This window comes from Castanea sativa, chromosome 10 (genome assembly GCF_040712315.1).
Source record: "Castanea sativa cultivar Marrone di Chiusa Pesio chromosome 10, ASM4071231v1".
Classification (NCBI taxonomy): domain Eukaryota; kingdom Viridiplantae; phylum Streptophyta; class Magnoliopsida; order Fagales; family Fagaceae; genus Castanea; species Castanea sativa.
In genome coordinates, this window is record NC_134022.1 from 1602897 (window position 1) to 1624834 (window position 21938).

General features: G+C 32.5%; 1 protein-coding gene across 6 annotated transcripts; it reads left to right on the forward strand.

Moving 5' to 3' along the window:
- The first annotated feature begins 1393 nt into the window (after positions 1 to 1393).
- LOC142614065 (putative transcription factor KAN2) lies at positions 1394 to 6627 on the forward strand. Of its 6 annotated transcripts, none has more exons than XM_075786605.1 (7): positions 1398 to 2361; positions 2590 to 2666; positions 3713 to 3758; positions 3910 to 4066; positions 5207 to 5267; positions 6045 to 6086; positions 6207 to 6627. In XM_075786605.1, the coding sequence occupies exons 1-7, from the start codon at positions 1707 to 1709 to the stop codon at positions 6207 to 6209; spliced, it is 1041 nt and encodes a 346-aa protein (XP_075642720.1). In that variant the 5' UTR covers positions 1398 to 1706; the 3' UTR covers positions 6210 to 6627. The 6 variants fall into 6 exon arrangements, with proteins under 6 accessions (XP_075642718.1, XP_075642717.1, XP_075642720.1 ...); XM_075786604.1 differs by having other exon boundaries at positions 1399 to 2361; positions 6042 to 6086; XM_075786603.1 differs by having other exon boundaries at positions 1394 to 2361; positions 5210 to 5267; positions 6045 to 6627.
- The last annotated feature ends 15311 nt before the right edge of the window (positions 6628 to 21938 follow it).

Here is a 21938-nt window from a genome sequence, read left to right on the forward strand (position 1 = left end):
GATTCTAATCTCTAAAACACTTTTTTTTTTTGGGAGTATAAACTCCTATTCCAGGTACCTCTAATATGGATACTTCATAGTAGCATGTAGATCTCTTTTTAATATGATTAAAAGTTTAAAATTATACATGGAATGTCTCTTAAATTTGCCACATTATGAGTTGAAAAAAGTTTGGTTCCAAACATATTTGGAGCCTTAGGCTCAAACAACCAATAGAAAAATGACAAGTACCATTTTATGTGCAATGTATATAACTCACTTATTTAATTGAGTTAAGTGAATTATGTGCAATGCACATGAAAAGTACAAATGTCATCTTTCTATTGGTGCATGGTTAGAGCCTAAGGCTTTAAACACGTTTGAAGCCAAACTCTATTCTTATGAGTTGGGAGAAAATAACTCTAAATTGGCTAATAGATGGTTTTATTTATTCAGTTTGTTGGGTGATTTAGTTTGGCTCTGCATTCTGTCTTCAAAACATATTTACATTAATTAGTGTTTTTGATTAACTGGAGCACTATACTTGAAAAGACATCCATACCCTTATAGAGCTATTTATATGAAAGATAATTTTGACTTGTACTGCTACCCTTACTAAGGAATGAGGAGGACCATCCTAAAACAGCGAAAAAAAATATTTAGGACCACGCCCTTTTGAGTCACAAGTCTAATGTGGCAAACTTTTAGTGATGGAGAAAAAATTGATGGGTTTATGTGAAAGTAAAAGACAACTAATCACAGCTTAACACATAAGATAATTGTGAAAAATAGTGTAATTTTAAAATTACTCCTACAACATGTCAACAACCCAAAAATATATCTTAATTCTCACGTGAAAATAAAGAGAAAATGACAAAGAAAAGGGATGCTGGGACTAAAGGTAAACAAAGACGAATGATGTGATTTGGGAATTAGGGTTCATCATGATCACAATGAGTGGTTATAATTGGGAAATTAATCAACCTTAGGATATGGAAACAAGTGTACAACAGTCATCCGTGTACATAGATCTAGAGAAATGTTGAATTTAGGGCTTGTGAAAAGTAGCACCATCCATAGTTTTTGAGTTCAAAATGAGTGTGTGTTTGTGCGTGCGTGAGGTTAGAAAAGCAAGTATAATTTGTAGAGAGACAAATAAACGCGTTAAAGTGTACACTAAAAATTTTCTTTACCTTTCTCCCCTTCAAAGAAAACAAAAGGAAAAGAGAGTAGTAGTAAAAAAGAATCAAGTCCAAACTTATTTACTTTTATTTCTTTCTCTAATCTTTTTCTTTCTTTCCTTTTTCACCCTAGTACCCTACCCCCACGTCCACAAAAAGTAACACTCTCTCTCTTTCTCTCTCTCACTCACAGCTCTTCAAGTGTCATTTTCTCACATATACTTCACACAAAAGAAACAACCATTCACTTCATACCTTGTCATTTCTTCTCTCTCTCTCTCTCTCCCTCTCTCTGCAACTACTCTCATAAATTGATCAAACCCCCCCCATCTGAAAAAAGAGAACCCAGAAATCTCACTTGAAAATCCAAAACTCTTATTACCCAGATCATCACAAAAGAATTCCCCCCTCAAAGGCTCATCTTTTGTGATCCTTGATATCCATTCTGCTATTATTATAACGTTCAACAACCAAAAGAAAAGCAGCAAGAAGAAGTAGAAGAGATATTTTAAGGACAAGGGAGGCTTTAGTGTGTGGACTTGTCTGATGGAGTTATTCCCAGCTCAACCAGATTTGTCTTTGCAAATCAGCCCTCCAAACAACAAACCCACTTCAAGTTGGAGGAGAGGTACAGAAGAAGAAGTGGATTTGGGGTTTTGGAAGAGAGCTTTCGACTCTAGAAACTCCATGTCCTCAATGGCCAAACCTGACACCTGTTTTGAGCTCTCCTTGTCCAATCCAAGGCCTTCTGATCATCACTCTTCCCTCACCAACCACAATCATCATCTCCAAAATGGTAATGGCAATCTTTTTCACACCTTTCAACAACAAAACCACTACTCTCACCATCAAAACCAACACCAGCACCAACTCCATCACCAGCCACTGTTTCAGCAACCAACTCAAGGACTAAGTCCAGAGCTTGGCTTTTTGAGACCCATAAGAGGAATTCCAGTTTACCAAAACCCTCCTCCTTTCCCATTTGCTCAACAGCCTTTAGATGTTTCGCATCAACCTTCTTCTATTTCTATACCTAACACTACATCAAGTTCTAGTCCTTTCCAGTCTCAAGGGTTACTGCGATCAAGATTTCTGTCACGGTTTCCAGCTAAACGAAGCATGAGGGCACCTCGGATGCGATGGACTACTACACTCCATGCGCGCTTTGTTCATGCTGTTGAACTATTGGGTGGCCATGAAAGTAAGCAACTTAATTTTAACTCTTTCTTAAAATCTTTTTCTTTTTTCAGCCTTCCTTTCTTCTTGCTTTTGCTTCTTTTTTCGCTACCCTTTTTCTTCTTACACCATTGTGCTTTCTTTTCTTTAGCATACTTCAAGAATGGGAAAATTAAAATATATTAAAAAAAAATTGACTTATTAATTACTTGTTCTTTTGTTCCTTTCTTTATCCTTTCTTTTTGGGATTTAGGGGCTACACCAAAGTCAGTTCTTGAGCTTATGGATGTGAAAGATCTCACCTTGGCACATGTTAAATCTCATTTACAGGTAGAAAAGTGCTCTCATTTTTCAACAATATCAAATCAGTTTTCCTTATTTGACTGTTCAAATTAGAGAAAATTTGAAAAATGTACTGAAACTTCTTGTTTTGTATATCTCTCATGAATTTCTTTCTTGATTCTGCTTTTAAGTTGGTTTATAGTCTTTGAATGCAGTTCTAATAGTGCTTGTAAGACTAAATTCGCAATTGTACATCCTAGGCTACAGGAAGGTATTAATTGCGTATTTTTCTAATTACAATGGTTTGCTAACTGAGGGTCTCTTATATCCTTAGCACTTCTTTTTCTAGATCTGATGGTTCTGCTTCTGCAAGCTAATAAACAGCTTTTTGCTTGGAAGAATGAACCAGCCCAAGTAAAAGAAAAAATCAATACTAACAGAGGAGAGAGAAGAGAGAAGAGAGAGAGAGAGAGAGAGAGTATTATCGATTTCAGAAAACAAGTAAGACAAAGCCCAATGAATGAATTCAAAATGAGTCATACCCAAGCCGAGACAAGCTCACACTCATACCATTATTTAATCCCCAAACCAAATAAAAGCATTTTACCTTGGAAGGGGAGTGAAATAAAAAAAGAAGGAAAATAAACAAGTACAGAACACCATCATTTCTCAATGATGTCTTCCTCAGATGGGTTTTCTAACCACGCTTTTCTTAACCATGGTTAATCACATACATCCATGCATGTATGCACATCAATATACATAATATATTTTTATTTTTTTACAGCCCCATAAATGCTTCTGTATCTACAGCATGTACTTGCACTGTATTTGATCATGTCTAGAGGATAGTTAACTGTGCACTTTAATATTTCTTTTTTGTCTTCTTTCTGATTTTTATTTTTATTTTTGGTTAAAAATCTTTCTGATTTTTATGTTTTTGTACAAATATATGTTATCCAAGTGTAATGTACTACATTATTTTTGACCAAGTAAAGCACTGTGTTATTTCTTTATCTAAATTATGTTTTTCTTAGTCATTAACACTACTGTTTATTCTTATATTGGGTTAATTCCTATGGTTTTTACTACAGATGTATCGAACCGTGAAGACCACAGATAGAGCTGCAGCTTCTTCAGGTTAAAACTCAAAAGTCCAATCTTCTTTTGAAAGCTATGAATTAATAGATGATTAAGTCAACAAATGTATGATATAATAACATATTGTCGCCTATATTGTCCCCTCTTCTTCTTTTTGTCCTCTAATTTTTGTTGTTATCGTTTACAAAAGGACAATCGGACGTATTTGAAAATGGGTCATCTGGAGATACTTCTGAAGATTTAATGTTTGAAATTCAGAACCCAAGGAGGCCTGAGCTATCCATTCAGCAAGGACGACCAACTGCTCAAGACAAAGACTATCAAGGTCTCTGGAGCAATTCTTCTAGGTAATCTATCTAGCTTGCTTATTATCTCTATCGTTGAAAATATTTTATCAATGTTCTTATAGTGCCACTGGTTGGTCGCTTGAAAAATTAGAAGGTTAAAAAATTTGGCACCTCAACCTCATGCAAACCTCCAAAGCAATTCAAGTCCAGTTTCTTGAAACATAACTTCCTCTTGGAAACCCATTAAAGCATGGTGTTTGATGATGCATTAATTTGTACTTGTAAGCGTTTAAGTATTAACTATAATAACCACATGTCAAACAAGAAATGCATGACTTTTTTATGCAAACAATATTTGTATTTGAAAATCCTTAGCAGGACTTAATTTCCCTATGTAACTTAGAGGTTCTATATTAAATTGTAGCATGGTGTTAGTTCTCTCATTGCTCTAGTAACTGTGGAACTATGTTTTCCTAAGGCGTTTGCTCCTCATATATTGCTGTTGAATATATTAGCACGGTGGCTGTAAAACATCATATAAACTTAATATTCTCTAGTAATCATAATTGTGTCTTTTATGTATGAACCTCTCTCTCTCTCTCTCTCTCTCTCTCTCTCTCTCTCATACGCATAAAAAAAAGCACAGTTGCATGCAAGAAATCACAAAAAGAAATTATTACACTACGCTTTGCTGTGTCTGTCAACAAACATGGAAACTGAAACCCCATGATGGGCTAATTATAATCCCTTCAGTGGGTTAAAAGGAGTAAAGAAAGAAAGAAAGAAACCCACCCACTCTTCTCCTACCATTCCAAGACCTGTAAATCCCATTTGACAATATCCACCTAAAAAATGGAGATATCTCTTTCCCTTGGATTTTGTGGGGTTCAAATATAGGGAATTAAATGGGGCCTACATTTGGAAAACTTATTATCAAAGCTAAGCCATTAGATGGACCCATTAGTGGAAATCTTGGTGCTAAAGTTTTATGCCCTTTGAAACTTCTTTGTATAGTCTCTTGTTAGGGGTAATGGGCAATCACATGGGATAGGTTCACCTTTATTTCAATCAGCTCAAAAATGTAAAGTGATAGACTATAAACAAGACAGTAAAAGATAGCTTTCTTTTCTCAGTTTGCTTTTTTCTTCTGCATGGCTTCCACTGAAAGGAAATATTCTCTCTTTGTGTTTGATTTTGTAGCAGGGAAGCATGGTTGCATGGCAAACCAAGGGATTCTTGTGGAAACATACCATCTCTTGAGGTACCATTATTCATACCTTCATTCTCCAAATGACCTTTTGTTTGAAAATTTTACCACTTATGCGCATACCTATGGGAATGATAGAATAAAAGAAAGCTATGGGGAAAGAATTTTTTGTTTTCATCTTTCTTTATCAAATCATGCATATTAGAAAGAGCTAGGAAAGGAGGGGAAAAAACTTTCAAAAGCTGCTTTATTCCTCTACAAATTTAAGGGGCAGGATTGTCATTTTTAGTCTACAAAAGAAAGGGATTTTTGTTTTGTAAAATACTAAAATGTTCCCTCCCACCCCACCTCCCTTTGTCCTTCAAAAATAAAAATAAAATTAAGATAAGAAAAAAAAATCCATTAATGATCTACAGCCTAGCAACAAAAACCTAACCCATTTGACTCATCAAGACCAATGTTGACCTTCATAGATGGTGTAGACCCTTATATAATCATGCATGGTCAAACAGATTAATGCATATTATAATGTTAAAAGAAAAGAAAAGAAAAGAAAATGTTCATTCTATAATGTTCATGGTCATGATGTTAGGGAATAATATTTTGAGAGTTGTACATTAGTCATGCATATTGTAACAGGCTTTCTAATTTACTCTAGGCATGTTTCTTTTTAATTGATAAATATTCTATTATTCTCTGAGTCAATTGTCCTTTGATTCCCTTCTTCAGTTCACACACTTGTTATGCTGCTTCTCTTTGTATTTGTTGCATCTCTTTTTTCCTTGTTATCATTTTCTTATTCTTTCTTTTTCTTTTTTTTTGGCTCAGAAGGACATGGATCCAAAGTGCTTAAGCTATGAAAGAATATCAGATGTAAGCTCATCAAATAACCATTCAGGGGCAAGCCCCAAGAAGCCTAATTTGGAGTTCACTTTGGGCAGACCACTTTGAAGTCTCTTTTGAGTATTACTCATTTTGAAATCATTGTAACAGTGAAGGGGGGGCTGGAGATGAGAATCAGGTACCCGCTGAGAAACCCAGAGTAAAAGAAATGAAAAAGAAAACAAAAGAAAAAGAAAAGTAAAAGGAGAGCTAAAGAAAGACAAGGAGACAAGAAAGACAGAAAGCAACAAAAGGAGAAGGAGGTGTGGAAAAAAAAGCATGTCCTTCCTATCAGACCTGAGATCCAAATCAACATATTATATTCCTACGTAAATATATGAAATCTAATTGATTTTGTATGTTTTGCACTCATATGAAGAGAGAGAAAGAGAGAGAAAAGAGAGAGAATGAGTGAGTGAGAGAGATAGAGAGAGAAAAAGACCTTTAACTATCTTAAAGTATGAAAGTGATCCTTGGTAATTGTAATGGAGCACTTTACATTTTATGAAATATTTTAGTATTTTTTACCAAAGGATTTGGCGCTCCATTCGTTCATAGGCTTTGTCACATGCTTTACGCTTTATCATCAAAGGAAAAGAAAGACTTGAGGATATGAGCTTTGAAAAGATTTTGAACTAAAGACATAAGAATAAAGAATGGCAAAAGAAAGAAAAAAAAAAAATTTCAATGCATTTTTCTATTTGCAATTGGCAATTGCAGTACCTTCATCAAGGATTTGTTATAATTTTTTTTTCCTTTTTTAGTTTACCAGAGTCTATATATATATATCAAAGATCTGCTGAGGATTCGTGATGGGTCTTAAAATTTTAGAATTAAAGTTTTTTTGTTTGTTATTGTTAGAATTAAAGCATTATGAATCAAACTACAAGTTGATATTCCTATTAAATAATGCCAAAATTCTTAAACATAGGAACGTTATTCTCATAATGATTACCTTTGTCATTGCACTTTAAATTTAGTATGGATAGAGACTGGTGGCACAGTTAACTTTTCAAAAAGAGAGTTCAAAATTATAATTTAACTGCCATTTTACCACCAAAGGAAGCTTCTCTGAAAGAGGAAATAAAGTTGCAATCAACATTAATTTGAGCAGACAATGTATTTTGAAATATCTGTATATTTAGCTTGCTACGCTTTCCCACAGTTTCTGGTTATGAAACCGCATATTGGAATGGATTTTAATACATGTGGTTCTAATAAAAGTCTTTACTCTATAGTAAGAAGAGAAGTCACTTTCCTTCATTAAAGAGAATATCTGAAGGCATATTGCTAGGTTTTGTTCTTTCCATCTGTTCTTTTGTTTTGTTTTGTTTTTTTTTTTTTTACTTTGTCCATATTGAATTTTCATTTTTAATCTAGTTATAGTATTAAAGTAAGCTATGACGTACCTTAAAAGGAAATCGTATTTTTAGCTCAATAGTTTGTCAGATTACAAGAAATTTTTGTTTTCCCACCTAGAAATTTAGTGATATTTGTTCCAATCTCTCCTATATTAAGAGAAAGCATAGGCCAAGAGTATTATAGTTTAATGACATCGGGTTTGGGTGATATTTTTCACAGAGACATCTAGATTTTAAATCTCTCATTCACAATTAAAAATAAAATACAACCAAAGAGAGAAAAAAGAAAGAAAGAAAGAAAGCACAGATACACATCATCAAACGTGTAGCAGCTCACTTGCTTTTAGATGAAATCAATATGGAGTAAGGACTGGAAATGAATTCAGTCTTTAGGGTTTTGATTATATGCCACCCGGTACAATGGTGCTAATTTCTTAAGTATTAAGTGCTGCAAAAAGCTTCTCTCCTAGAATTTTCCTGAATTATTAATTAGGTTATATATTCTTGTGGAAAAAAAGAACCCTACAATGTCAATTACCTCACAAATTAGTCAAAAGTTCAAACAGAATGACTGGAAAGAGATAGCTCGCTAAAGAAAAAGTTGGGAACAAAACGGGGAAGCAAAGAACATGAAGTCTTTGTACAGTGAGATTCCTAGCTACCATTATTTTGTTTTCTAGTCAGATCAGATGTACCTTATTAAAGTAAAAGATATTGTGCCTATGGCATGTACATATTGATATTAGGCCAAAAAATCGTTGTTTTGTGAAGGAGTCTTTTGTACCAAAATGAATACGAAGTATTACCATATCCAGCTACTATATATAGTAATGCGTCCATTTATTTATTGTGCGTATGTCTTATAACTTACCACTCTAATCATCAATAATACTCTACACATTAATTCATGACCAAGAAGGAAAAAAGAAAAGCCTATATATATATATATATATATATATATATATATATATATATATATATATATATATATATAATAACAATAATAATATTGTCATGTTAACAAAATAACCCTTGCATTAATTCTGATTAAAAGAATTTTGGCATATTTCATCTACGTTAACTTGTGTGGTAATCAAAAAGGTTTGAGGTTCTAGGCACTCCTTTTCTTTTTTTAGTTGGGACTTGGGAAATAAATTACTTGAGTGAAGTCCTCTATTTTCTGCATAGAGAACCAAACTTGAAAAATCTCTCTCGCCACATTAATGTTCTTATCATTTTCCCTACAAAAAAGAGAAGGAAAAAAAGGACTAAAATCAAACTATTATCATGATGGGATCTTCTCAATTTTGCTACTATAATGGCAGCTTCACATATACACAATAATAACTTTAAGGCAAAGTGAATCCACTTAAGCCATTGCCGAAAGTTTTTGCAATTTATGTCGACACTTCAATTACAATAAACTTGGCTCCAAAGTTTGAGTTGTAAAATGGCTATCATGATGCCTACATTCCAATACCAAAGTGGCTAGTACCAAAAATATTTGAAAATACCAAAATTGAAATTTTTTTACAAAGAAAATCAAGTGGAATTAGGAAATATACAACTGTACTTTGCTAGTTCAAAACTTCTATATGTTTCAGTCATATGTAATTATCCTCTTAATTACATGGGGTTTATTATATGTGATTGATACACCATATACCTTCTCTTACCAGTTTAATTGACTATTCATAAAATATATCATATTTGTCCCATAGTATGAAGGTACACAATTCATTGTGAACTTCAACTTGTGGGTGTAGTGACTTTATTTTTAGACAAATTGCATTTTTGATCTCTTAAATATAGTACCTCAATTCATTTTTCCCCCTTAAAATGGTAAAATATAATAATTTAGTGTTTCTATACATCTATTTTTCCATTTACTTCACAATTGGAATGCTGAGGCACCCTAATGTAGGGAGAAAAATTGAATCATTTGATCAAATTTAACCAACCTAATATTTACAGGACAAAAATCAAATGAATTCAATTTTTTAAAGGATAAAAATGAAATTTATCAATATTAACATTACTTGGCAAACCATTAGCTAAGTCAGCAAAAAATTAGATAGAAGCCAACTCGTTCTATTTTTGAAATTTAGAGGTTGAGATTAGAATTTTTTTAAATTGATGGATTAAAAGCGAACACACCTTAGAAAAAAAAAGTATCTTATGTATTAGATGTATATTACCTCAAAATTGAGGGACTCAAATAGCAATTTTTAGTTGATTCATCTTCTAATAGTTGGCCAGCCACTTTTAGGAGATTGCAAAATTCTCATTAGGAGACAAAGAAAAAGGAGAAAAGATATGTTAACCTAGAAATTGGAGGAATTTTTGTCTTTCTTTAATTACTAGGATAAGTGATTAACTAAGGCGTTGCACATGTGGGTGTGGAAAGTGCTAGAGAATAGGTCACGCTGTTAAAATTTACAAGGAATAATAGGAATGACTTTTCCTCTCTTTTTTTTTGTTTGCTTTGCTGAGGTCCTACACCAATAGGTATAAATAACAGTGCTTATTACATGACCTAATACTGAGTCATAACATATCTGATATCCCTGCATTTGAAACCAAAAGGCAGCGAGTGTGAGACGCACTGTGCAAATTAATTAATACTAACCAAATTATTTTTATCTAATAGTAAGTGCTAAAAAGCCATAGACACGAAGTCACTAACGAAAGTTATTACCAAAAGTAGCAAAAGCAAACCCTGAAAGGAACTCTATATATCAAGTTAAAATCTAAACCATGCAATTCAAAGTTCAACAATCAATGTAGTAACTTTTAAAAATATATATATACTTTATTACTTTAGAATTGCAAATCTTTTTACAAAGTTTAAGGTATCGAGTTATAAATAATATTAATAGTAATTCCAAATATAAATCAACAACTTCACAACTCAACAATTTTTAAATTATTTTAAGAAAACTAGGTAATAAATAAACTTAAAAAATGATTGATTTTATGCTCTTATTCATAATTTTAAAAACTGGACAGGTTCAAAATTGGATTTGCTTTCAATTCTTGGTTTTTGATCGAATTTTATTGTTTATTTTTTTACCGAACTAGTCGCTAATTTTCAATTCATCTAGCCGATCTTGTTCGGTTTTTAAAACAATGCACGTATCTACTCAATTGTGCATAGAAATTCTAAATATTTTTTTTCTTGATTACAAGATTAAAAACACTATATAAAAGTAAGTTTCCAACTAAACAAACAAAGCCCAAAATGTGCCAAGGTAGAAACAAACCCTAGAATGAAGGGATTGTAAAAAAATGGGGGGAGTCATGCGGCAACTACTGGTTGGTCTAAGTGTCAAGTCTCAACAAGTGTGTTGAGTTGTGAAGTGACCACTTTTTTGACAAATATTATTTTCAGGGAAATGCTTTTAAGAAATTGTCAGTCAGCTTTACAAAGTCATATGGGAGCAATTAATAACACACTCAGTCTTTAACTCTTTCTCCCCCACTCGACTCCTAGACGCGTGTATTGTCATACAACCAATCAAATTATACTGATATAAATCCAAGCTGCGCGTGACTGTAGGACATTTTGAAAAGAAAGAAAGCGTGTGGGGGTAGTAGGGTAGACAGGACGAAACAAACAAACGTAGGCTTGTATAGCTTGTAATAAATTGTAACATAACATGATGATCTTGATTTTTTTTTTCCATAAAAAAAAAAAAAAAATACGACTCTCGTCTGCATGGGACCTTTATAGCAATTATTGCTTTCATCATTACAATCCCCTTCCCACCTTTTTATTGGTTTTTTCATATAAATAATAAAAAATTATTTTTATTTATTTTTAGTTATTCAGAGTGTGTAATGGATTGTATTATAACTTTTCGATTGTTTTTTCTTTTAACTTTTATGTTTAAGTAGAAAATTTTAAACATTTACTCTGTTTCATTACATTTTGTTCCAAGCTTTAAACCACTACATTTTACTCCTTTGTTACACATCAATTTAAAGTTTAGTTTGCTCCAAGATGTTTTTGTACTTTGTCTTGTTTCACGCTGTTTTGGCTAATGAATTTTTAAATTTTGTTAGGAACCCTAAATAGCTTAGATGAATGAGATCCCAAGGGTTAAATTAGATCATGAAAATTACTTAATAGTTAGTTACAATTAGATAAGCAATAGTCAGTTGGTTAATTGTCTAGCACACTAATCACATTTATTACATGTATATTTTTTAAAAATAAATGTGATATTAGTAAGAACACATGGGAGATTAATTAACCCATAGTCTTGAGCGATGCGGGTAAATTAGATTAGGGAATTTCATATATAAATAGATCAATGTAGTCCCTCTCTATATCATCTTGAATAATAATGAAGTTGTTGCCTTTCTACTTTTTTCCCACTTAATCTTTTCTCTTGGAGGGTGGCTATCTCAAATCAAGTTAATTCACATGCAATTCCTATTCACTACCTTTAGGAATCGATGGGTTCCTAACAATTGATATTAGATCCTTTGATCTTGGGATGACCGGATTCATTGTGCCTCTTCTCTAGGTCTATGAACTATTTGCTCTTGACAACACTCTACCACCTCTCATGGTTTCCATTGCCTCTTATTACATATGGAAGGAGATGCATGGGAATGGTTTCAGGATGTAGAGGCATCAGGATTATGCACAAATTGGGTGGACTTCATATCTAGTCTACATGATTAATTTCGAATGCCAATCCTTTATTCTCCCACTCAAGAGTTCATGATTCAAGAACTGACAATCCAAGTGCCAGTGATCCATGAATAGAAGATGCAAGAGCTAAAAATTTTAATGGTTCAAGAATTAAATAAGGTTATGAGGATTCACGAACATTCCGAGGTCCAAAGAATTAAAGAGACCTTTAAGATCGAAGAATCATTGAAGATTCAAGAACTTAAGCAAAGTTTGACAATCCATGAATTAGAAAGAATCTTCATGTACAGGAGGCCGCCTATCAAAAAGAAGTATATGAATATGGTGATCATGATGCCACTAAAGTATTGGTCCATTGGAAGATACTCTTTGATCAAAAAGCACATGGACGATTCACTCACATTTGGCAACAACAACAACAACAACAACAATAACAACAAAACCTGGAGGACGATGTTTTCTGAAGGAGAGAGAAATGTTAGGAGCCTCAAATAACTTAGATGGATGAGATTGCAAGGGTTGGATTAGATTAGAAAAGTTAATTAATACTAGTTAGTTACAATTAGATAAGTAATAGTGAGTTGGTTAGTAGTCTAACACACTAATCATGTGTATTTCTTATGAACACAATGTGATGTTAGTAAGAGCGCACATGAGAGATCCATGAACTAATAGTCTTAAACTATGTGGGTCAATTAGATTAGGGTTAGCTATTTATAAATAGATCCATATAATCCCTCTTTGCATCATCTAAAATAATAATGAAGTTGTTGCCTTTGCGCATTTCTCTCTGTAAATCTCTCTCTTAATGTTTCACTTGGGGGTAATTAACTCAAATTAAGTCAATTCCAATAGAATTTCTATTCATTTCATTTAGAAACCAGTAGGTTCCTAACAAATTTATTTATTTATATCTTCATTCTTCTTCTCTCTCTCGTTTTGCTCATGGACAATTAATTGGAAATAAATACTTTAAATTAAAAGAAAATCAAAATTATTAATGTTTGGTGCTACTATCTTTTATGTAATAAAGACATTAAAAACGGCTTATTATTTTGTTTGATCTATATACTATATACAATTATATGTGATAATAAGTTAGATATATCTATGTCATAGAATAAATATATTTCTTAAAAATAACAGTAAACCCAAAATAGTAAGCAAGAACAAAACGATATCTAAATATTTTGTTCCAATACATATATTGAAATAGTATTTATATTATAGACTTGACATCTTTGATTATATAGATGGAGAAGCTTCATAAAAGAAATTCCACTTGGGCATTTTATTAAATAGAAAGGAAATTTTGTCAAAAGAGTGATGTAGTCATCCTTATAGTCAAATAAAAATATTTGGTATCAATTTTAGGGTTTCAATTTATGCTCAACCACATGTGGTATGTCATGTGTATGAATTTTTCCATTTTAACCTTAATCACTTAATAAGGAAAAAGAAAAGGCGTATGACAAGTTGTGATTGATAGAGGAAAAAGTTGAATGCTCTCAGTAGGACAATGATTTTTATTTGCATTAGTCAGTGGCATCTCCTCTATATGTAGGGTTTTAATTCTAAGATTAATTCAAATTCCCTAATGAAAAAAGGATACACCGTAGCCTAAAGCTAAAATTATCTTGTGTGGGTCTGTTAATGTGATTTTGACATCGCTAATGAATCTCTTTACACAGTATTGATCGTAATTCGTATAAGTGAGGATTAGGTTGTCTTCGTTTAGGTGGACATGAAAGGGAAGATGGTGAATGGTGATACTAGGGAGGGATTGGATGGTGGTGGGGAGGAGGGAGATAAGATGGAGGGTGGATTGTCAAGGAGGTAGCTAGTAGTTGTCATCATATTCCGTGGCTGAGGTATATGCTAGCATAGTATGGTCTAACTCAATTTTGATTTGGTGGGTTGAATATGTTATTTATAAAAAATGCATATATTTTATTGGGTGGAGAATTGCTAAACATTACTGACATGATCCTCTTTTCATATTGTATAATTTCTTCTTTTATCAAGCCTAATTACAACTAAATGAAAAAGATAAGTGCAATGGTCACAACACTTTCATAACAAATCATAAGTACAGAGATGAAGCTATGTTTAGACTTTGGGGGCAATGCCCCCCCCCCCCCAAACTTTTTTAAAAAATTCTTCTTCATATATATGTATGTGAGAGAGAATTGGGTGAGATCTCTTTTAAATGATCTGATATTATTTGATCAAGGTTTGAAACAAGAATCAATGGTGGAATTGAATAGACCTTGTTGTTGACACTACCGCTAGTGTTGGGTTTAAGTGTGTCTTCAACTTCCGCTTCATAATTCAAGCCGTAACATTAGTAAGAATAGAGAGTGAGTGGGAGAGGGAGAAAAACCTCAGATTTATATAGAGAAGAGATAAGTGTCAATAGAAAATGTTAGTAAAGGATAGAGATAAAATTCATTGAGATTTCGAGAGAGAGAGAGAGAGAAGATTATGTATTAATAAAAAATATTTAAATAATATGCTGGTCATAGACTCTCGGGTACAATGAGAAAAATGGAATAGGTGAAACAAGAAAGATTAAAAAAATAAAATAAAGTTGGATTTTTGCTTTTATGATTTTTTTTAATGTTTTAGAAATTAAATGTATGGCTATCATTAGAGAAGTTAATGGGTAGGCAGGCTAATGGGAAAAGAGAAAAATTAAAATTGATGGTTTGCACTTTGTTTGACTTTAGCGATCCTACTCAGTAGAATAATGGTAAATTTTCATGTTGTGCAATGAATGAATATTAATATTGTTGTAATTTTATTTTGTTGTAGCTCAAGTGCTCAACTAGCAAAATTTATTAAATATCATAGGTTGAAAACTATCTCTAAAAAAAGTTTGTTGTGGTTTGTATGATATGTTTATTTGGCTTTTTGTTTAGGACTAACCTAATTTTTGTAAGGCATGTTGTGGATTCAAGTGAATAGTTGGATGTATCCCTAGCATTATTCATAAGCTAATATTGATGGTTTATTGTTGCTAACCTCTAATGTTGATGTCATAATTTATAAAAAACTTAAAATTAAAATTTGAAAAATCACCTAAATTGGTATTAGTTTATTGCAAATCTCAAATTGCATCTACAATTATAAGCTTTACATTAAGCTTTGCCCCCCCCCCCCCCTAAGTTTGTACTCTGGCTCTATCCCTGCCTAGGTAGGTCGTATGTTGTTATTGGTTCTAATTTGAATTTATCATTGAAATTACTTTTTTCTTACTAATAACAGCCAATAACAATCTGTTAAGATTTATTGTGAAATAAGTGTTATGAAAATGTTATGTACGTATCATTTCTCATATGAAAAATTTTGCTTCCTTTTTAGATTTTTAAAAACATATTGAGCCAATTTACCTTCAGAAACAGATATTAATTAATTATATAGAGTTTTAACAAATTTTACCTAGCTCGATACTTGTTATCAATATAATCAATACTCCTCTTCCATCAACGTTCTTAATTTAGTGCTTTTTGTATACATTTAGTTGGTTACACCCTAATCGTTTATGTTACTCTTGCCTCTTTAAAAGCACATTCAATCTCAAAAAGACTAATTCTCAGGATGCATGTCCTTAATGATTTGACAAAAGGTGATAAAGGTTTAGCTGGTTATATCTTTTTTAATTTTTAAGCTTCAGAATGTCTACATCAAGGATAAGACTTCAGACATAATACAGGTTTAATCCTTCAACTTCTTTCACTGATTAATTATTAGATGCTAATTTTCTACCTGCAATGACCCATATGTTTCTAAATTTAAATAACCCTTAAATTGGAACTTTGCCACAGAATGTCCTTTCTGTCAACTTTATATAAAGTAACTTTCTTTTCTTTTTCATTTTTTTTATAAGAAAAGTTAATAAGAATTTTGGTGTGGTTGAACCTATACCAACTTTTCCAACAAATTAGTTCTTAACTTTGTAAATGCTGTTGTTCATTTTGGTTGGCACATATTGAAATCAAACATTGGTTGGTTTTCTATGAATTCCAATGGAAGCAATTTTTTTTTATTTCAGTCACAATTTGTAGCCAATCCAATTATTATCACTTAGGCATAGGGGCTATCCTTACTAATTGAAAAGAGAAGTAACAAGACCATGCTATTTAAATATCTATTAAATAGCTCACAGCTCAAACAAACTGCATCAGTAGGCTCTTTCAACCTATAGCATTTGAACACTGTCCACATTAATTGCATCTACAACTTAACAATCCAAAGGTTTTAAATCCAAAACAATAAAACTATACTAATGCATTATTCTTATTCTTTTGACTCTTTCCTGTTTTCAGCAACTCTCAACTTCTGAAATTTGCTTCATTAATTCCAGACACCTACAGTCACGCTATGGAGACATTTTGTTTCAATTTTCAAACCCATGACCCCATCACATAATGTTTGCCCTTTATCTGCACATGACAACATAGTAGTTCAAACCAAAAAGTTCCAAGTTTCCCATCAAAAAAAAAAAAAGGGTTCCAAGTTAATAATGTAAGTAGTTCATCCCCTTGTTTTTTTCTTTTTTGTTTGTTTTGGTTAGGAAAAGAATTTTTTTCTTTTTCCAAATGGGTGTCTTTTTTTTTCCCATCACGTATGAAAGAAGAATAAATAGCTTTTATATATATATATATATATATATATAAACAAGTGATATCTTAATCTTTAATCATACTATTTTATTTTTTACCCAAGAGACATTTCCAACATCTCATGGATTGGATTGGAGTGAATGTATTTGAGACCTTTAAATATATATAAGATAAATCCTTTAAAGCTATTAAATGAATCTAGACCAGATTTCACCAAAGAAACGAGAGTAATTTTAGTGCCACATAAATTGTTATAATTTTTGGCATAATTATCTTATCTGTCAGATTATGATTGGTTATTTATCATTTTCACGTATATCACCACTTTTTTTTCCACCTTTCATAGTCTACTACTTAGACAACTGTAGTACAAATTGTGCTATTTTATATGTTTTTTAAATTTTTTTCAAAAACAGTCAGGGAAAATATATGAAAATCAAAAAGTTGGGGACAAATTACAAGGATAGAAAGAAATTGAAGGCATCAAGAAGTAAAAAAGCAGTGGTAATATTATGGAGAATGGACAGAGACTGAGCCTAAAAAGCCTTGAGCTACTCAACCCCAATATAGGGAAGAGAAACCGTACTGTGGGTTGTGCAGCGTCATCAGTACTAGACAGAGTTAATAGCTTACACTGTCACACACACACAAACACAAACACACACATAGAATGTCAAATTATTTATTCATCATTACACTATCATTCATTCTCGTTCAAACATCTTTACAGGTGTGTGGATCTTAGAGCATTGATTTTCGCGCTCTTAAAGCCCTGCCAGCCGTCAGATCTGCCAGTCTCAAAGGGTCACTGTTGTTGGGAAAGCGACGAGTGAGAGTGACGTTATTTTTGACGCCCTTGTTTTCAACCAAATCGTTTCTAATGAATTTTGCAGGCAGGGCTCTTTTGAGTAGCTCGAGAAGTTTTTTGCATGAAAAAGTTGTGGTGAGGGTCCAGATTAAAGTCATTACGTGACAGCAGGATGCATGGAATTTTCATGCAATAAATTTACTTAGATTGCTGCACACTTGCAGAGTTGCTGAGCCTGAGCCACTTGTTTTTTTTAATTATTCTTATTATAAAATAGTCACTTTTATCCGGAAGTTAAAAGTTAAAGATCATATACACCGTAGATATAACAGAAAGAATACAGTAGAGGTACTCTTCAATGACATATCCTCATAAATGGAAAGGTTTTTACTTTTAAACTCGAGTTAATTATAGTGCCTTGCTAGTATGGCTAGGTGACAAAAATGCATTTTATTCTTTTTTATTTTTATAAATATGATAGGAATGAAATAACTAGTAATTCCTGCAATTTTTATAATATTCTTTATTTTTTTTTAAAAAAATATAGAGTTTGATGGGTTTTTTAATAAGCACTTGGAAATATATATATGTGACAGCTTTTGAAGAAATCAACAAAAAATTGAAACCTTTAATTTTTATAGATATTATAGATTTTAAATTATATATTATGGATTATATAATTGATCTTACCATCTTGCCATGATGATAGATTTCCGTTAGGTGTATGCAAAATTCAAACCCATATTATTTAGATTTTATTGATTGAGCTAAATATAACTCACATTTTGGATCAAAAGTAGGAGCCAATGGAAGTTAAATTAATGTGTTTGATAATTATATGGCATCACAGAGGGTACAATTTTACAAATATTTGTTTATTGTTTATGATATGTTATATATATATATATCGAAATAAGTCCGGTGTACCATTGATAATCGTAATAATTTGAATATACTACTGAAATGACTTTTTTGTCCCACCAATAACAACTCGTGACAACCTACCATTTAGAATTTGTTAAGGAAGTATTGTAAAAATATTAAGAACGTAGCATTTCTCTAATTTAAAATAAATACAACCACAAAAAGTATTTTGAATCATTGACTTGAGTACTTTATAAGATTATTATACAAGATAATTAAAAAGATCAAACCCTTCAATTTTCCGAGGACTAGGACGTCAAGTATCTATCTGCCAAAATTTGTAGCTTCATGATAGACAACACAATCTTGTCCTAAATGACTCCTGCAACGAATGGTCAAGAAAATGTTGCCGAAAACAGTAAGAATAGCCCCTTATGGGCATGTTCGGATGTTCCCCTTGATTACGAGCCTATAGGATTCATTCGATTTTCTTTCAATGTCAACATGATATGCTCGTCTGGCTTTTCTACATTTTCACTACTTTGGTATAAGGGAGGAGGTTAGATGGTAGAATATAGATAACTTTTGGTCCAAATAAATTATTTTTTATTTTCTAGCCATGTTCAAATTATTATTTTTATAAGAATTCAATAGGTGGAGGTGGAGATATAAATTTGGACTTTTTTTTATTGAAAATACCAAGATGTGTCAGTTGAGCTACAAGACTCTTGACTTTTGGCTATCTTACCTAATTGGGTGTGTGGTGAGAAGGATCTTTTGCGACGTTCAAATTTCTGTTAAAATGATTGTGACTATTTCAGGCTGGGTTTTATCATATTCATGGATATATTAAGATGTGGCAATATATCATGAAGCAAGAAATTCTTGGGTAGAATCCATTTAGTACCAAAAGAAAAGAATTCAGCAAAAAAAAGAAAAAGAAAAAGGGATTAATCTATTGCATGTACAAATGGGTAACCTATCTGAGCCCGTTCACATCTCTAGACGAGCCCTTAGGCCGTTGAAGTCGATAAGCATTTGGGTCTGAACCCAATTCAAATTCCTTGTATGGAGTTATCTGCTAGCACTAGTGCACTTAGTCCACGGGCCACATGATAAACGACCACCACCTAAAGATATTATTAAAGTATTACAAATTAAACTTAATACAGAAATTTACTAATATTATATAGGGTAAAGTACTTTATAATTTTGAGTTTGTTTCATTCAAATTATAAACTTCAAAATGTTATCCTTCTCAAAAAAAAAAAAAAAAAAAAAAATCAACATGTTTTATTTAAACCTTAAAAGTTTCTTTAAAACGTTTCATTTGTACCTTCTATCACATTTTATCTATTATAATACTATTGTTAAACAGCATATGATATGACTAGCTAATTTCAATGAAATTTATTTTAAACTTTAAATGAAATGAAAGTTATCCAAAATTCTAAGGTTTAAATAAAATTATCTGAAATTAAAAGATATAAAAGAAGCCTTTTAAAAAAATTGAGATTAAAATATAACATTTTGGAAAATTTAAGGTTGAAATAAAAAAAAAACCCAACTCCAATTTTAAAAAGTATTCATATCAATTCTCACAAGAAAGGGAGAACTTGTTAATGAATCAGGACAAGATTGATGAAAATAGTATAAAAATTATTGTCCCAAATAAGAAAATTTAGTGTGAAAAAGTTAATAACATATTCTAACAATAGAGTGTGGATGAACGGTTTAGATGAAATTATTTGAAACTCTAAGAAATGGATACCAAAGGGGAGGCTCCCAACCATGAGACAAAGTGGGTTCTAGCTGCCACTGGTGTAATGGATTTGCAATTCCAGTGGAAAGAGCTCCTGCCAGCCCCTATTTAATTCATGTGCCCTCGTGGCACAACTAGTGGTTGGTCTAATTGGGTGGATCAAGAAATTGCAGATGAGAGATTTTGTTAAATCATTTAGAATGCCAACATTTTTGAAGCAGTCGTGGTGTCCCGTGGCTGGAACATGTATAGGGATATGGTTCACCTTTGGAAATCCAGATACCTATAATTTTTTCTTTCCTTGGGGATGAGACTACAGTCACCCTTGAAGATGTAGAAAAGATTTGTTTTTTACCTAGCATGGGAGTAGTGAGTCCACTGGAACTAGGGTTGTTTGATAAGGAATCTGAGATTACAGAGGAGCTGCTGGATACTTTAGGTGGTGTAGAGGCATTGGCTGAATCAATCACATGGAACTTTGTAAGTGCAACAATAGGCCTCACCCTAAAGACCAGTTGTATGCTTCCAAGGGTGTATTCTTGAACTCCAACAAAACCAGAAACTTCGAGAGGGACTGCAGCGATTCTATTATGTGGAATTTTAGCAACACACCAGTATTAACTAATGCTCTACGTATATGACAATCATTTAGTTGAGCAGCCAGATAGTGGTCTCTTGTGATCAAGATGTTGTACTTCCATATCTTCATCAGTAAAGGTGATATAATTGGTGGTCTCTAAGAAATCTTGGCTGGCGTGAGCTTCAGCGATGAGGCAATGTGTACCGAAGTCAGTAGCAATGGACACTAAAGCTTCTGTTGCTCCTCTTCTTGATTCCTTCTTGAGCCCTAATTGGTTAAACAAAGTGTGAAAGAGAGGGTTTCTTTGAAGGGCCAACATAGCTCTTGGAGGCATCCTTGCATCGTTAGTGTTATGTTCTAAAAGTTTAGAACAATTGGCAAATCGTGAACACACAAGAACATACAAGTTACAAAAAGAAGATTTCAAAATTTGCCTGGTTCGATCAATTGAAGAACGGGCTCGACCGATTGAAAGTCGTATCTGTAGAATTTTAATTAAACCCAAATAGTAGTTCAAGCCCATTAAGGATTAGGGTTTCAGATCTACTTCTCCCAGTATATAAGGAAACCCTAAGCATTTTTTTATAAAGCTTTTTAGAGAGAGAAGAGTGTGCCTTTTTTGTATTTAGAGTTTTGTTCCTAAAAAGTTATCTCATATCTTCTACCGGTGTTATTACTTGAAGAATTTTAAGATCTGGAGTTGTAGAAGTTGTTGCCTTCTCTAGTCATCAAAGGTGTTGATGATCTAAACCTTCAAGGGTGGTCTTGGAGTCACAAACAGGAGAGTTTGTGTTGCTAAACTTTTGAGTGGGATCTCAAAATCACAAACGTGGATGTTTGTGTTTTGCAAAGACTAAAGAAAGAAGTAGTCCGTGGACTCGGAGCTATCATAGGGTCATGGTAGTAAGTTTTCTACTCGAGTTAACAATAGGATGTTAGTGGTCCAAGTCGCTATTGTACAAATTTCAATTCTTTCGTAGTGGATTTGTTGTTTTACCTTGAGGATAGCTAGGTTAACTCCTTCTCAGGTTTTTTTTACAGGTTTGGTTTTCCTAAGTTATCATATAATTGTGTTCTTTATATTTCCACTGCTTTACATGATATGATTGTTATTGTTTTAACCTAAATCTGAATAATAAACCTAAGTATTCACTTGGTTAATTAATTAGGTTAAACAATC

Excerpts from the sequence above, each read along its gene's own strand:
- LOC142614065 (XM_075786600.1), top strand. The coding sequence starts at position 1,707 with ATGGAGTTATTCCCAGCTCAACCAGATTTGTCTTTGCAAATCAGCCCT. Across the intron at positions 2,362-2,589 it reads ACTATTGGGTGGCCATGAAA|GGGCTACACCAAAGTCAGTT; the intron begins GTAAGCAACTTA and ends TTTGGGATTTAG. Across the intron at positions 2,667-3,712 it reads ATGTTAAATCTCATTTACAG|ATGTATCGAACCGTGAAGAC; the intron begins GTAGAAAAGTGC and ends TTTTTACTACAG.